The following is a 16,908-nucleotide window of genomic DNA, read 5'->3' on the forward strand; positions in this document are numbered from 1 at the left end:
AGCACCATAAACGAAGCAGTTTGATTCAAATAATTTATTAGTTGAAATCTGTATCAATGACAGACTTACTAAATAGGACACCTTTATACTAGAAAACATATAACATATACAAAATATTGTTAAAAAGACAATCTGGATTGTCAGCCCACAATGCTGGAAATTCTATGATAAAGATAATTATCTCAGATTTTAAAAAAAGACACTGATTATCAATCTTGATGGAGGTAACTTTCCGTGTATAGCAGAGTAATATCTCCTTTTAACCGCTTGCTAACCAGCCGCCGCAGTAGTACCGCGGGAACATGGCTCGGCTGCGCGAATCGCCGTCATGGTACGTCTGTACCATCGACGACCACTAGGGGGCGCATGCCCCCTGCTCGCCCATGGAGCCGATGCAAGTGCCCAGCGGTCGCGATCACTGCCGGGCTCCTGCAATCACTCGGGGCACACCGGGATCTGTGTGTTTAAACACTCAGTTTCCGGTTCTCTGAGGGGAGAACAGACAGATCGTTTGTTCATACAGAGTATGAACAGACGATCTGTCATCTCCCCTACACAGTCCCCTCCCCCCTTCAGTTAGAACACACACACAAGGACACACTTAACCCTGTCACTGCCCCCTAGTGGATAACCCCTTCACTGCCAGTGACATTTTTACAGTAATCAATGCAATTTTATAGCATTGATCGCTGTAAAAATGGTCCCAAAAATGTGTCAAAATTGTCAGACATGTCTGCCATAATGTCGCAGTCCCGAAAAAAATCACAGATCGCCGCCATCATTAGTAAAATATATATATATATATATATATATATATATATATATATATATATATATATATATATATATATATAATAAAAAGCCATAAATCTATCCCCTATTTTGTAGACGCTAAAAATTTTGCGCAAACCAATCAATATACGCTTATTGTGATTTTTTTTTTTTTTTTTACCAAAAATATGTAGAAGAATATGTATCGGCCTAAACTGAGGGAAAAAAATATTTTTTATATATTTTTGGGGGATATTTATTATAGCAAAAAGTAAAAAATATTGCGTTTTTTTTTTTTTTTTTTCAAAATTGTCGCTCTTTTTTTGTTTGTAGCGCAAAAAATTAAAAAACACAGAGGTGATCAAATACCACCAAAAGAAAGCTCTATTTGTGGGGAAAAAAGGACGTCAACTTTGTTTTGGTGCAATGTCGCACGACCGCACAATTGTCAGTTAAAGCGACGCAGTGCCCAATCGCAAAAAGTGCTCTGGTCAGGAAGGGGGGTAAAATCTTCCGGGGCTGAGGCGGATAATCATGCGTATTGTAATTGGTCATTGATTTTAAAGCAGCAAGTATTTCCTCAATGTAGATAGGGAATGGTTGTGACAAACCGCAATAAATGATAATCAAACAATGTTGCAGTTATGTAGTACAGACCATTCATTAAAGGATTTCACAGGGAAGGTTGCAGTAAATACGAGATCCTTCATTGAAAAGGGTTGAGGATTAAGAACAGCTGATGCGAAATCTTGATTTCATTTTTAAGACAGCAGATTTCTTTGTTTTAATAGATACAAATCACAGTATCTGTAGACGCATAAACTTCACAGTGGATAGAGTAATATATCATCGTTTTTCCAGTCAAATCTCAGCAATTATCAGCGTTATTTGAAGCAGTATGAATGGCTTTAATTGCCAGAGAAAGTTCTCAATGTTACAATGAAGCTGGGGTTCAATGAAGTAATGATTGGATCTGTTGGATGATGACCATAGAGCTGTGTTTCAATCCTTCAGCGTTATCTTCACATAAAGTTGCTGTAAAAGAGTTTTTTTCTAGGTAATAGTGGTTACAACCCTTTTGGCAGTGCCCAGTGTTGCTCTATGAAGCCAGAGACAGAGCAGACCGGCCAGCGTCTTGCCGAGAAAGTTCCCCCGGCAGATAAGGACCCCCCCTGTACTGCGCTGGCGCAGTGTCTGCGCAGTACGAACTACTATGAGCCGCCGAAGATAGCCGAAGCTGAAAGCCTGCAATCAGCTGTACACGGCGCCTGCGCCCTAGGTCCCACCATCCAAGCGGACCTAGAGGGGGAATAAAAAAGAGCCGAGCAAAGCGAGGCCGTGCCCGAAGCGTGGCGAGCAAAGCGAGCCCGCGAGGGGCCCTCTTACAGGCGCCGTGTACAGCTGATTTCCAACTATTCAGCTTCGGCTATTTCCGCCGCCTCCTACTGCGCAGTAGAGAGGGGTCCTTATCCGCCAAGTGGAACTTTCTCGGCAGAACACCGGCCTATCTAAAAGTCCCTTTTCAGAGATCTTGCGGCTTGCGTGTGGGTTCCATTGCCGGATTGAACAATGTGATGCTGTCACTTGATTGACGCGTTTCATTCTCCAATCAGAGGACTTCTTCAGAATAGGGAGGGGTTATGCAAATTCTCCTTTTATCTTCCGAGTTCGGACTTTGATGAGCTCCCAATTAAGCTGATTGTCATCATGTTTTTCCACTTAAGTCAAATGCATACAGATTAGGCATCAATAGGGGTGAACGGTTTAGCATGCTCTTGAATGAGTAATAATGCCATCTTGTGGCCAAATTTCATATTTCACTTAGTTGTTTTAATCTCTCATATGGTGTATCCAAAGAACCTTTGAGAATTATTTTATCACCTTCAAAGGTTGTGTCAATCTCAACTGGCAACACCAGATAACCAGTAATATAAGATGTGAGAACAGAGTTAATAGAAAAAGAAAATAGAGCAAATCTGAAACAGCATAGTAAATGATTGTTTGATGATAGAGTAGAGGTTCATTCAACCGAAAGATAAATAGTACTGACATATTGTGGCCAATGCCCACATTGCTTTTATTCCTCCGCTTTTCCTTGCAATAACAATGTTTTACAGATGGATAGAAGATGGAGGGGGACACATGGGGGACAGAGGGATGGAAAACAGAAGGTAGATGGAGATTAGATATGTGGGAGAAAGAAGGGAGATGGATGGAAGACAGAAGCCATATGGAGGGGAGATGGAGGGAAGATGTATGGGGGAGATGGAGGGAAGACAGAAGCCATATGGAGGGGAGATGGAGGGAAGATGGATGGGGGAGATGGAGGGAAGACAGAAGCCATATGAAGGGGAGATGGAAGGAAGATGGATGGGGAAGATGGAGGGAAGACAGAAGCCATATGGAGGGGAGATGGAAGGAAGATGTATGGGGGAGATGGAGTGAAGACAGAAGCCATATGGAGGGGAGATGGAAGGAAGATGGATGGGGAAGATGGAGGGAAGACAGAAGCCATATGGAGGGGAGATGGAAGGAAGATGTATGGGGGAGATGGAGTGAAGACAGAAGCCATATGGAGGGGAGATGGAGGGAAGATGTATGGGGGAGATGGAGGGAAGACAGAAGCCATATGGAGGGGAGATGGAGGGAAGATGGATGGGGGAGATGGAGGGAAGACAGAAGCCATATGGAGGGGAGATGGAAGGAAGATGTATGGGGGAGATGGAGTGAAGACAGAAGCCATATGGAGGGGAGATGGAAGGAAGATGGATGGGGAAGATGGAGGGAAGACAGAAGCCATATGGAGGGGAGATGGAAGGAAGATGTATGGGGGAGATGGAGTGAAGACAGAAGCCATATGGAGGGGAGATGGAGGGAAGATGTATGGGGGAGATGGAGGGAAGACAGAAGCCATATGGAGGGGAGATGGAGGGAAGATGGATGGGGGAGATGGAGGGAAGACAGAAGCCATATGGAGGGGAGATGGAAGGAAGATGTATGGGGGAGATGGAGTGAAGACAGAAGCCATATGGAGGGGAGATGGAGGGAAGATGTATGGGGGAGATGGAGGGAAGACAGAAGCCATATGGAGGGGAGATGGAGGGAAGATGGATGGGGGAGATGGAGGGAAGACAGAAGCCATATGGAGGGGAGATGGAAGGAAGATGGATGGGGGAGATGGAGTGAAGACAGAAGCCATATGGAGGGGAGATGGAAGGAAGATGTATGGGGGAGATGGAGTGAAGACAGAAGCCATATGGAGGGGAGATGGAGGGAAGATGTATGGGGGAGATGGAGGGAAGACAGAAGCCATATGGAGGGGAGATGGAAGGAAGATGTATGGGGAAGATGGAGGGAAGACAGAAGCCATATGGAGGGGAGATGGAAGGAAGATGTATGGGGAAGATGGAGGGAAGACAGAAGCCATATGGAGGGGAGATGGAAGGAAGATGTATGGGGGAGATGGAGGGAAGACAGAAGCCATATGGAGGGGAGATGGAGGGAAGATGTATGGGGGAGATGGAGGGAAGACAGAAGCCATATGGAGGGGAGATGGAAGGAAGATGGATGGGGGAGATGGAGGGAAGACAGAAGCCATATGGAGGGGAGATGGAAGGAAGATGTATGGGGGAGATGGAGGGAAGACAGAAGCCATATGGAGGGGAGATGGAGGGAAGATGTATGGGGGAGATGGAGGGAAGACAGAAGCCATATGGAGGGGAGATGGAAGGAAGATGGATGGGGGAGATGGAGGGAAGACAGAAGCCATATGGAGGGGAGATGGAGGGAAGATTAATTGGGGAGATGGAGGGAAGACAGAAGCCATATGGAGGGGAGATGGAAGGAAGATGGATGGGGGAGATGGAGGGAAGACAGAAGCCATATGGAGGGGAGATGGAAGGAAGATGGATGGGGGAGATGGAGGGAAGACAGAAGCCATATGGAGGGGAGATGGAAGGAATATAGATGGGGGAGATGGAGGGAAGACAGAAGCCATATGGAGGGGAGATGGAGGGAAGATGTATGGGGGAGATGGAGGGAAGACAGAAGCCATATGGAGGGGAGATGGAAGGAAGATGGATGGGGGAGATGGAGGGAAGACAGAAGCCATATGGAGGGGAGATGGAGGGAAGATTAATTGGGGAGATGGAGGGAAGACAGAAGCCATATGGATGGGGAGATGGAAGGAAGATGTATGGGGGAGATGGAGGGAAGACAGAAGCCATATGGAGGGGAGATGGAAGGAAGATGGATGGGGGAGATGGAGGGAAGACAGAAGCCATATGGATAGGGAGATGGAAGGAATATAGATGGGGGAGATGGAGGGAAGACAGAAGCCATATGGAGGGGAGATGGAAGGAAGATGGATGGGGGAGATGGAGGGAAGACAGAAGCCATATGGAGGGGAGATGGAAGGAAGATGTATGGGGAAGATGGAGGGAAGACAGAAGCCATATGGAGGGGAGATGGAAAGAAGATGGATGGGGGAGATGGAGGGAAGACAGAAGCCATATGGAGGGGAGATGGAGGGAAGATTAATTGGGGAGATGGAGGGAAGACAGAAGCCATATGGAGGGGAGATGGAAGGAAGATGTATGGGGGAGATGGAGGGAAGACAGAAGCCATATGGAGGGGAGATGGAAGGAAGATGTATGGGGGAGATGGAGGGAAGACAGAAGCCATATGGAGGGGAGATGGAGGGAAGATGGATGGGAGAGATGGAGGGAAGACAGAAGCCATATGGAGGGGAGATGGAAGGAAGATGGATGGGGGAGATGGAGAGAAGACAGAAGCCATATGGAGGGGAGATGGAAGGAAGATGTATGGGGGAGATGGAGAGAAGACAGAAGCCATATGGAGGGGAGATGGAGGGAAGATAGATGGGGGAGATGGAGGGAAGACAGAAGCCATATGGAGGGGAGATGGAGGGAAGATGGATGGGGGAGATGGAGGGAAGACAGAAGCCATATGGAGGGGAGATGGAAGGAAGATGGATGGGGAAGATGGAGGGAAGACAGAAGCCATATGGAGGGGAGATGGAAGGAAGATGTATGGGGGAGATGGAGTGAAGACAGAAGCCATATGGAGGGGAGATGGAGGGAAGATGTATGGGGGAGATGGAGGGAAGACAGAAGCCATATGGAGGGGAGATGGAGGGAAGATGGATGGGGGAGATGGAGGGAAGACAGAAGCCATATGGAGGGGAGATGGAAGGAAGATGTATGGGGGAGATGGAGTGAAGACAGAAGCCATATGGAGGGGAGATGGAGGGAAGATGTATGGGGGAGATGGAGGGAAGACAGAAGCCATATGGAGGGGAGATGGAGGGAAGATGGATGGGGGAGATGGAGGGAAGACAGAAGCCATATGGAGGGGAGATGGAAGGAAGATGTATGGGGGAGATGGAGTGAAGACAGAAGCCATATGGAGGGGAGATGGAGGGAAGATGTATGGGGGAGATGGAGGGAAGACAGAAGCCATATGGAGGGGAGATGGAAGGAAGATGTATGGGGAAGATGGAGGGAAGACAGAAGCCATATGGAGGGGAGATGGAAGGAAGATGTATGGGGAAGATGGAGGGAAGACAGAAGCCATATGGAGGGGAGATGGAAGGAAGATGGATGGGGGAGATGGAGGGAAGACAGAAGCCATATGGAGGGGAGATGGAAGGAAGATGGATGGGGGAGATGGAGGGAAGACAGAAGCCATATGGAGGGGAGATGGAAGGAAGATGTATGGGGGAGATGGAGGGAAGACAGAAGCCATATGGAGGGGAGATGGAAGGAAGATGGATGGGGGAGATGGAGGGAAGACAGAAGCCATATGGAGGGAAGATGGAAGGAAGATGGATGGGGGAGATGGAGGGAAGACAGAAGCCATATGGAGGGGAGATGGAAGGAAGATGTATGGGGGAGATGGAGGGAAGACAGAAGCCATATGGAGGGGAGATGGAGGGAAGATGTATGGGGGAGATGGAGGGAAGACAGAAGCCATATGGAGGGGAGATGGAAGGAAGATGGATGGGGGAGATGGAGGGAAGACAGAAGCCATATGGAGGGGAGATGGAAGGAAGATGTATGGGGGAGATGGAGGGAAGACAGAAGCCATATGGAGGGGAGATGGAGGGAAGATGTATGGGGGAGATGGAGGGAAGACAGAAGCCATATGGAGGGGAGATGGAGGGAAGATGTATGGGGGAGATGGAGGGAAGACAGAAGCCATATGGAGGGGAGATGGAGGGAAGATGGATGGGGGAGATGGAGGGAAGACAGAAGCCATATGGAGGGGAGATGGAAGGAAGATGTATGGGGGAGATGGAGTGAAGACAGAAGCCATATGGAGGGGAGATGGAGGGAAGATGTATGGGGGAGATGGAGGGAAGACAGAAGCCATATGGAGGGGAGATGGAAGGAAGATGTATGGGGAAGATGGAGGGAAGACAGAAGCCATATGGAGGGGAGATGGAAGGAAGATGTATGGGGAAGATGGAGGGAAGACAGAAGCCATATGGAGGGGAGATGGAAGGAAGATGGATGGGGGAGATGGAGTGAAGACAGAAGCCATATGGAGGGGAGATGGAAGGAAGATGGATGGGGGAGATGGAGGGAAGACAGAAGCCATATGGAGGGGAGATGGAAGGAAGATGTATGGGGGAGATGGAGGGAAGACAGAAGCCATATGGAGGGGAGATGGAAGGAAGATGGATGGGGGAGATGGAGGGAAGACAGAAGCCATATGGAGGGAAGATGGAAGGAAGATGGATGGGGGAGATGGAGGGAAGACAGAAGCCATATGGAGGGGAGATGGAAGGAAGATGTATGGGGGAGATGGAGGGAAGACAGAAGCCATATGGAGGGGAGATGGAGGGAAGATGTATGGGGGAGATGGAGGGAAGACAGAAGCCATATGGAGGGGAGATGGAAGGAAGATGGATGGGGGAGATGGAGGGAAGACAGAAGCCATATGGAGGGGAGATGGAAGGAAGATGTATGGGGGAGATGGAGGGAAGACAGAAGCCATATGGAGGGGAGATGGAGGGAAGATGTATGGGGGAGATGGAGGGAAGACAGAAGCCATATGGAGGGGAGATGGAAGGAAGATGGATGGGGGAGATGGAGTGAAGACAGAAGCCATATGGAGGGGAGATGGAAGGAAGATGTATGGGGGAGATGGAGGGAAGACAGAAGCCATATGGAGGGGAGATGGAGGGAAGATGTATGGGGGAGATGGAGGGAAGACAGAAGCCATATGGAGGGGAGATGGAAGGAAGATGGATGGGGGAGATGGAGGGAAGACAGAAGCCATATGGAGGGGAGATGGAGGGAAGATTAATTGGGGAGATGGAGGGAAGACAGAAGCCATATGGATGGGGAGATGGAAGGAAGATGGATGGGGGAGATGGAGGGAAGACAGAAGCCATATGGATGGGGAGATGGAAGGAATATAGATGGGGGAGATGGAGGGAAGACAGAAGCCATATGGAGGGGAGATGGAAGGAAGATGGATGGGGGAGATGGAGGGAAGACAGAAGCCATATGGAGGGGAGATGGAAGGAAGATGGATGGGGAAGATGGAGGGAAGACAGAAGCCATATGGAGGGGAGATGGAAAGAAGATGGATGGGGGAGATGGAGGGAAGACAGAAGCCATATGGAGGGGAGATGGAAGGAAGATGTATGGGGGAGATGGAGAGAAGACAGAAGCCATATGGAGGGGAGATGGAGGGAAGATGGATGGGGGAGATGGAGGGAAGACAGAAGCCATATGGAGGGGAGATGGAAGGAAGATGGATGGGGGAGATGGAGGGAAGACAGAAGCCATATGGAGGGGAGATGGAGGGAAGATGGATGGGGGAGATGGAGGGAAGGCAGAAGCCATATGGAGTGGAGATGGAGGGAAGATGTATGGGGAGATGGAGGGAAGACAGAAGCCATATGGAGGGGAGATGGAAGGAAGATGGATGGGGGAGATGGAGGGAAGACAGAAGCCATATGGAGGGGAGATGAAAGGAAGATGGATGGGGGAGATGGATGGAAGACAGAAGCCATATGGAGGGGACAGAAGATATATAGGAGATAGGGGAGAGATGGAGGGAAGACAAATGGAGATGGAGGGGTAATAAAGGAAAGTCATGTGGCAAACAGAGGGGAGATGGAGGGCCAAGACACCTCCAGTGTCATCATTGTATGAGACCGAATATTAGAATCCTTTTTTTTGGAGTTATTGATACTTCAAAGTAGAACCCCAGCCATTTTTATTATAGGTTTGGTCAGAGTGGGGGGATGGGGGGTAAAGCCGGTGTTAGAATTTTACTCCTGACGGGGAAATGTCCCCATGTTGTTTCCAGGTCTGCCATCTCCTGTGTTGTGCTTCTGATGGAGAATACTATTCATTCTTATTTTTCAGCATGGTGGTGTAATGAAACTCTGGGAATTGCCATTGCCGCAGGACTGGGAGGAATTTTCCTTATCTCCATCATACTCTGTACTGTCAGCTGCTGTCTGTGGAAGAGGAGGAGGACACACCCAGGTGAGATCTGACACCTGTATGATGTATGATGTCTGTGGGGGGGGTGACACCCAGGTGAGAGCTGATACCTGTATGATGTATGATGTCTGTGGGGGGGTGACACCCAGGTGAGAGCTGACACCTGTATGATGTATGATGTCTGTGGGGGGGGGTGACACCCAGGTGAGAGCTGACACCTGTATGATGTATGATGTCTGTGGAGGGGATGACACCCAGGTGAGAGCTGACACCTGTATGATGTATGATGTCTGTGGGGGGGGGTGACACCCAGGTGAGAGCTGACACCTGTATGATGTATGATGTCTGTGGAGGGGATGACACCCAGGTGAGAGCTGACAACTGTATGATGTCTGTGGAGAGGAGTGACGCCCAGGTGAGAGCTGACACCTGTATGGTGTATGATGTCTGTGGAGGGGGTGACACCCAGGTGAGAGGTGAGAGCTGACACCTGTATGGTGTTTGATGTCTGTGGGGGGTGACACCCAGGTGAGAGCTGACACTTGTATGGTGTATGATGTGTGTGGAGGGGGTGACACCCAGGTGAGAGCTGACAACTGTATGATGTCTGTGGAGAGGGGTGACGCCCAGGTGAGAGCTGATACCTGTATGATGTCTGTGGGGGGGGTGACACCCAGGTGAGAGCTGACACCTGTATGGTGTATGATGTGTGTGGAGTGGGTGACACCCAGGTGAGAGCTGACAACTGTATGATGTCTGTGGAGAGGGGTGACGCCCAGGTGAGAGCTGACACCTGTATGATGTGTGTGGAGGGGGTGACACCCAGGTGAGAGCTGACACCTGTATGATGTCTGTGGGGGTTGACACCCAGGTGAGAGCTGACACCTGTATGATGTATGATGTGTGTGGAGTGGGTGACACCCAGGTGATAGCTGACAACTGTATGATGTCTGTGGAGAGTGGTGATGCCCAGCTGAGAGCTGACACCTGTATGATGTGTGTGGAGGGGGTGACGCCCAGGTGAGAGCTGACACCTGTATGATGTCTGTGGGGGTTGACACCCAGGTGAGAGCTGACACCTGTATGATGTATGATGTGTGTGGAGTGGGTGACACCCAGGTGATAGCTGACAACTGTATGATGTCTGTGGAGAGGGGTGATGCCCAGGTGAGAGCTGACACCTGTATGATGTCTGTGGGGGGGTGACACCCAGGTGAGAGCTGACAACTGTATGATGTCTGTGGGGGGGTGATGCCCAGGTGAGAGCTGACACATGTATGGTGTATGATGTCTGTGGGGGGGTGACACCCAAGTGAGATCTGACACCTGTATGATGTCTGTGGGGGGGGGGGTGACACCCAGGTGAGAGCTGACACCTGTATGATGTCTGTGGGGGGGTGACACCCAGGTGAGAGCTGACACCTGTATGATGTCTGTGGGGGGGTGACACCCAAGTGAGAGCTGACACCTGTATGATGTCTGTGGGGGGGGTGACACCCAGGTGAGAGCTGACACCTGTATGATGTCTGTGGGGGGGGGGTGACACCCAAGTGAGAGCTGACACCTGTATGATGTCTGTGGGGGGGGTGACACCCAAGTGAGAGCTGACACCTGTATGATGTCTGTGGGGGGGGTGACACCCAGGTGAGAGCTGACACCTGTATGATGTCTGTGGGGGGGGTGACACCCAGGTGAGAGCTGACACCTGTATGATGTCTGTGGGGGGGTGACACCCAAGTGAGAGCTGACACCTGTATGATGTCTGTGGGGGGGGGTGACACCCAAGTGAGAGCTGACACCTGTATGATGTCTGTGGGGGGGTGACACCCAGGTGAGAGCTGACACCTGTATGATGTCTGTGGGGGGGGTGACACCCAGGTGAGAGCTGACACCTGTATGATGTCTGTGGGGGGGTGACACCCAGGTGAGAGCTGACACCTGTATGATGTCTGTGGGGGGGGTGACACCCAGGTGAGAGCTGACACCTGTATGATGTCTGTGGGGGGGGGTGACACCCAGGTGAGAGCTGACACCTGTATGATGTCTGTGGGGGGGGGTGACACCCAAGTGAGAGCTGACACCTGTATGATGTCTGTGGGGGGGGGTGACACCCAAGTGAGAGCTGACACCTGTATGATGTCTGTGGGGGGGGTGACACCCAAGTGAGAGCTGACACCTGTATGATGTCTGTGGGGGGGGTGACACCCAAGTGAGAGCTGACACCTGTATGATGTCTGTGGGGGGGGTGACACCCAGGTGAGAGCTGACACCTGTATGATGTCTGTGGGGGGGGTGACACCCAAGTGAGAGCTGACACCTGTATGATGTCTGTGGGGGGGGTGACACCCAGGTGAGAGCTGACACCTGTATGATGTCTGTGGGGGGGGTGACACCCAAGTGAGAGCTGACACCTGTATGATGTCTGTGGGGGGGGTGACACCCAGGTGAGAGCTGACACCTGTATGATGTCTGTGGGGGGGGGTGACACCCAGGTGAGAGCTGACACCTGTATGATGTCTGTGGGGGGGGTGACACCCAAGTGAGAGCTGACACCTGTATGATGTCTGTGGGGGGGGTGACACCCAGGTGAGAGCTGACACCTGTATGATGTCTGTGGGGGGGGGTGACACCCAGGTGAGAGCTGACACCTGTATGATGTCTGTGGGGGGGGGTGACACCCAGGTGAGAGCTGACACCTGTATGATGTCTGTGGGGGGGGTGACACCCAGGTGAGAGCTGACACCTGTATGATGTCTGTGGGGGGGGGTGACACCCAGGTGAGAGCTGACACTGATATGTGGAAAAAACACAAGCTGAGTCCCTCATTTTGTTCCTTCTCTCCATTTACAACTTTTCTATTCAGTTTTCCATCTTCAGATTGCGGTGGAGATGATTCTAATAAAGGGTCAGAAGTAAAATATCTTTAATGTTCCTGTCGGTTTGCCTATCATAGTTCTCTGGTTCTCCATCCATTACATTTTTCAGGACTTCTGTTCAGTATTTTTTTGGGGTTAATTTTACAATCCAGTTAGCTGGTTGTTGCTTTATACAGTAAATGGGCCCCAGAAGCTGAATACACTACAATATGATAATTTCCCATTAGGAAGAAACTGTCATACCAGAACTGTACAGCAGGGGGCAGCAGTGTGTTACCATATCAGAACTGTACAGCAGGGGGCAGCAGTGTGTTACCATATCAGAACTGCACAGCAGAGGGCAGCAGTGTGTTACCATACCAGAACTGTACAGCAGAGGGCAGCAGTGTGTTACCATACCAGAACTGTACAGCAGGGGGCAGCAGTGTGTTACCATACTAGAACTGTACAGCAGAGGGCAGCAGTGTGTTACCATACCAGAACTGTACAGCAGGGGGCAGCAGTGTGTTACCATACCAGAACTGTACAGCAGGGGGCAGCAGTGTGTTACCATACCAGAACTGTACAGCAGGGGGCAGCAGTGTGTTACCATACCAGAACTGTACAGCAGGGGGCAGCAGTGTGTTACCATATCAGAACTGCACAGCAGGGGGCAGCAGTGTGTTACCATACAAGAACTGTACAGCAGGGGGCAGCGGTGTGTTACCATACCAGAACTGTACAGCAGGGAGCAGCAGTGTGTTACCATATCAGAACTGCACAGCAGGGGGCAGCAGTGTGTTACCATACAAGAACTGTACAGCAGGGGGCAGCGGTGTGTTACCATACCAGAACTGTACAGCAGGGGGCAGCAGTGTGTTACCATACCAGAACTGTACAGCAGGGAGCAGCAGTGTGTTACCATATCAGAACTGCACAGCAGGGGGCAGCAGTGTGTTACCATACAAGAACTGTACAGCAGGGGGCAGCGGTGTGTTACCATACCAGAACTGTACAGCAGGGGGCAGCAGTGTGTTACCATACCAGAACTGTACAGCAGGGGGCAGCAGTGTGTTACCATACTAGAACTGTACAGCAGGGGGCAGCAGTGTGTTACCATACCAGAACTGTACAGCAGGGGGCAGCAGTGTGTTACCATACCAGAACTGTACAGCAGGGGGCAGCAGTGTGTTACCATACCAGAACTGTACATCAGGGGGCAGCAGTGTGTTACCATATCAGAACTGCACAGCAGGGGGCAGCAGTGTGTTACCATACAAGAACTGTACAGCAGGGGGCAGCGGTGTGTTACCATACCAGAACTGTACAGCAGGGGGCAGTATTGTTTTGCCATAAAATGATTGTACAGCCAGGGACAGCAGTGTGTTACTATACCAGAACTGTACAGCAGGGGGCAGTATTGTTTTGCCATACTATGATTGTAGAGCTGGGGACCGTAGTGTGTTACCATACCTGAACTGTACACCAGGGGGCGGCAGTACATTAAGCTTTTTCAGAAGCTTTGCACCTCAAAAGATTTTTATTTTTCCGGGCTATATTGGGTACAGTGATGTTTATCTAAACCCCAAAACATAATATATTGCAGCTCACAGCCTTGCTTTGGTAGTGGCTGCATTTATTTTTTATTTTCATTTTTTTTATTCCCTTTAATTTCATTCAGTGATCCTGCCAGTAACATGCTTCCTTCCTAGGGTGACAACCTTCATTACTGTCCTGTATCTATGGAGTAGGGATGAGCTCAGTTACCTGTGGACTGAACACTGGCTGCTTGTACGTTTGTCTGAGCGCTGAACGTTTAGGGCATGGGCGCTCAACCTGTGGCCTTCCAGCATCATGGGACTTGCATGTAACTGTCAGCCTTGCAATGCATCATGGGACTTGTAGTTCCGTAACACCTGGAGGGCCACAGGTTGAGCACCCATGATTTAGGGCATTCTGGGTGGATGAATGTGAAAGCTTCCGTATGTCAATGATTGTCAAGGAAGCAGAGGTTGCTTGTAGCCACGGCATCTTTTCCAACCATTGAAGTCCTGGGAATCCCTGTCCACGTAAGCCAATGGGCAGAGACAGCGGGGACTAAATACGCCCACACTGCCATATTTGGGCAATGCTGTCATTGGTTGCTCAGTAAGCGGTTGCTGCTGGCAGCTTCCACATCCTTACCAACCACTGGACGTCACCCGGCCCATTCTCTTACATGGCCGGGAATCCCCCAGTCTGTAATGGGCCCAGGGACCTGGTGACATCACTGCCTACAAATGCCCACCACCATCTCCGCCACTTCCTTTATGTTGCTGATGACAGCAACGTGACCTTTTTGTTTCTTTTTTGTGTGGAGTCCCCCCAAAATTGACATTCATTGCAAGGTTATTAAAAATAACCCCACAAACTCCTCCACAGGCCCCTCAAAAGACATAGCAGACCCCGGGGGGAGTCTGTGTGCTGCTTAAAAGACAAAGAAAGACGCCCATCAATGAAATGTCATTTGGCAGCAATTTAAAAACGTTTCCTTTGTAAATGTCAGTGGTGCAGCACTTCCCCCTTCACAGGCAGGACTGGGACACCCCCTAGGCATGGGATTTAAAGGAATTGGACATTTTAAATATTTCACTTTTTCTTTTATTTAAAAATCACTGATCCTGACTGAACGGTATTTTGTTTTTTTGACATTTGTACACGTTCCCCAGGGCAGTGCTACCATACTATTTTTTGACACCCCCTTGCAAATTAGCTTAAAAAATGGGCGTGTTTTTCACGGCCGAACAGAACCCAAGGCAGTTCAGGTCATCACTACCAGGGCTATTTTTCTCGGAGAAGAGGTGCAGGAACTCCCCCCAAGTCACCCCTTGTCTCTGCCCCCTACCCACCTCTGACCACCGTCCCTTGATTCCACCCCCTACCCACCTCTGACCACCGTCCCTTGATTCCACCCCCTACCCACCTCTGACCACCGTCCCTTGATTCCACCCCCTACCCACCTCTGACCACCGTCCCTTGATTCCACCCCCTACCCACCTCTGACCACCGTCCCTTGATTCCACCCCCTACCCACCTCTGACCACCGTCCCTTGATTCCACCCCCTACCCACCTCTGACCACCGTCCCTTGATTCCACCCCCTACCCATCTCTGACCACCTTCCCTTGATTCCACCCCCTACCCATCTACCAGTACTGCCCCTTTTAGAGAATACAGAACCAAGTATCATTTTGTGGTGCCAAATCATTTGTATGGAACATGTTAATGACGTTATGTTATATTGTATCATTCCCCATCATGTACATTATCCTCCCTCCTTCCAGTGAGGTCATAGTGTTATATTGTATCATTTCCCATCATGTACTTTCATCTCTGTCCTTCCAGTGATGTCATAGTGTTATATTGTATCATTCCCCATCATGTACTTTCATCTCTGTCCTTCCAGTGATGTCATAGTGTTATATTGTATCATTTCCCATCATGTACTTTCATCTCCCTCCTTCCAGTGATGTCATAGTGTTATATTGTATCATTTCCCATCATGTACTTTCATCTCCCTCCTTCCAGTGATGTCATAGTGTTATATTGTATCATTTCCCATCATGTACTTTCATCTCCCTCCTTCCAGTGATGTCATAGTGTTATATTGTATCATTTCCCATCATGTACTTTCATCTCTGTCCTTCCAGTGAGGTCATTTTGTTGCATTGGGGTTTATTTACTAAAGGCAAATCCACTTTGCACTACAAGTGCACTTGGAAGTGCAGTCGCTGTAGATCTGAGGGGGACATGTGAGGAAAATAAAAAACAGCATTTTAGCTTGCACATGATTGGAGGATAAAATCAGCAGAGCTTCCCCTCATTTCAGATCTTCCCTTCAAATCTAAAGCGACTGAACTTCCAAGTGCACTTGTAGTGCAAAGTGGATTTGCCTTTAGTAAATCAACCGCCATTGCATCATTGCCCATCATGTACATTAATCTCTGTCCTTCCTTAAATCAGATCCTTTTTTTTTATTTTTTCTGCAAACAACTTCAAAACAATACAAATAAGTTATTCAGACAAATTCACATTAAACCATTAAACTTTTTTTTTTTGCATTTCTGCTTGTATATGATTGGATGATAAAATCAGCAGAGCTTCCACTCATTTCAGATCTTCCCTTCAAATCTAAAGCGACTGCACTTCCAAGTGCACTTGCAATGCAAAGTGGATTTGCCTTTAGTAAATAAACCCCAATGTATCATGTACATTAATCTCTGTCCTTCCATTGATGTCATAGTGTTACATTGTATTATTCCCCATCATGTACATTAATCTCTGTCCTTCCAGTGACATCATAGTGTTACATTGTATTATTCCCCATCATGTACATTAATCTCTGTCCTTCCAGTGACATCATAGTGTTACATTGTATTATTCCCCATCATGTACATTAATCTCTGTCCTTCCAGTCATGTCATAGTGTTACATTGTATCTTTCCCCATCATGTACATTAATCTCTGTCCTTCCAGTGACATCATAGTGTTACATTGTATTATTCCCCATCATGTACATTAATCTCTGTCCTTCCAGTGACATCATAGTGTTACATTGTATTATTCCCCATCATGTACATTAATCTCTGTCCTTCCAGTCATGTCATAGTGTTACATTGTATTATTCCCCATCATGTACATTAATCTCTGTCCTTCCAGTGACATCATAGTGTTACATTGTATTATTCCCCATCATGTACATTAATCTCTGTCCTTCCAGTGATGTCATAGTGTTATATTGTATCATTCCCCATCATG

The 16,908-nt window shown here is 49.1% G+C and overlaps 1 protein-coding gene across 1 annotated transcript in view; it reads left to right on the forward strand.

Moving 5' to 3' along the window:
- Positions 1-16,908, forward strand: part of LOC141129509 (uncharacterized) — a 68,420-nt gene that overhangs the window by 46,249 nt on the left and 5,263 nt on the right. Inside the window, exon 5 of the mRNA XM_073617588.1 lies at positions 9,177-9,299. Within this exon, the coding sequence (XP_073473689.1) occupies positions 9,177-9,299 (123 nt within the window). The remainder of the gene's footprint in view (positions 1-9,176; positions 9,300-16,908) is intronic.

This window comes from Aquarana catesbeiana, linkage group LG02 (genome assembly GCF_042186555.1).
Source record: "Aquarana catesbeiana isolate 2022-GZ linkage group LG02, ASM4218655v1, whole genome shotgun sequence".
Taxonomy (NCBI): domain Eukaryota; kingdom Metazoa; phylum Chordata; class Amphibia; order Anura; family Ranidae; genus Aquarana; species Aquarana catesbeiana.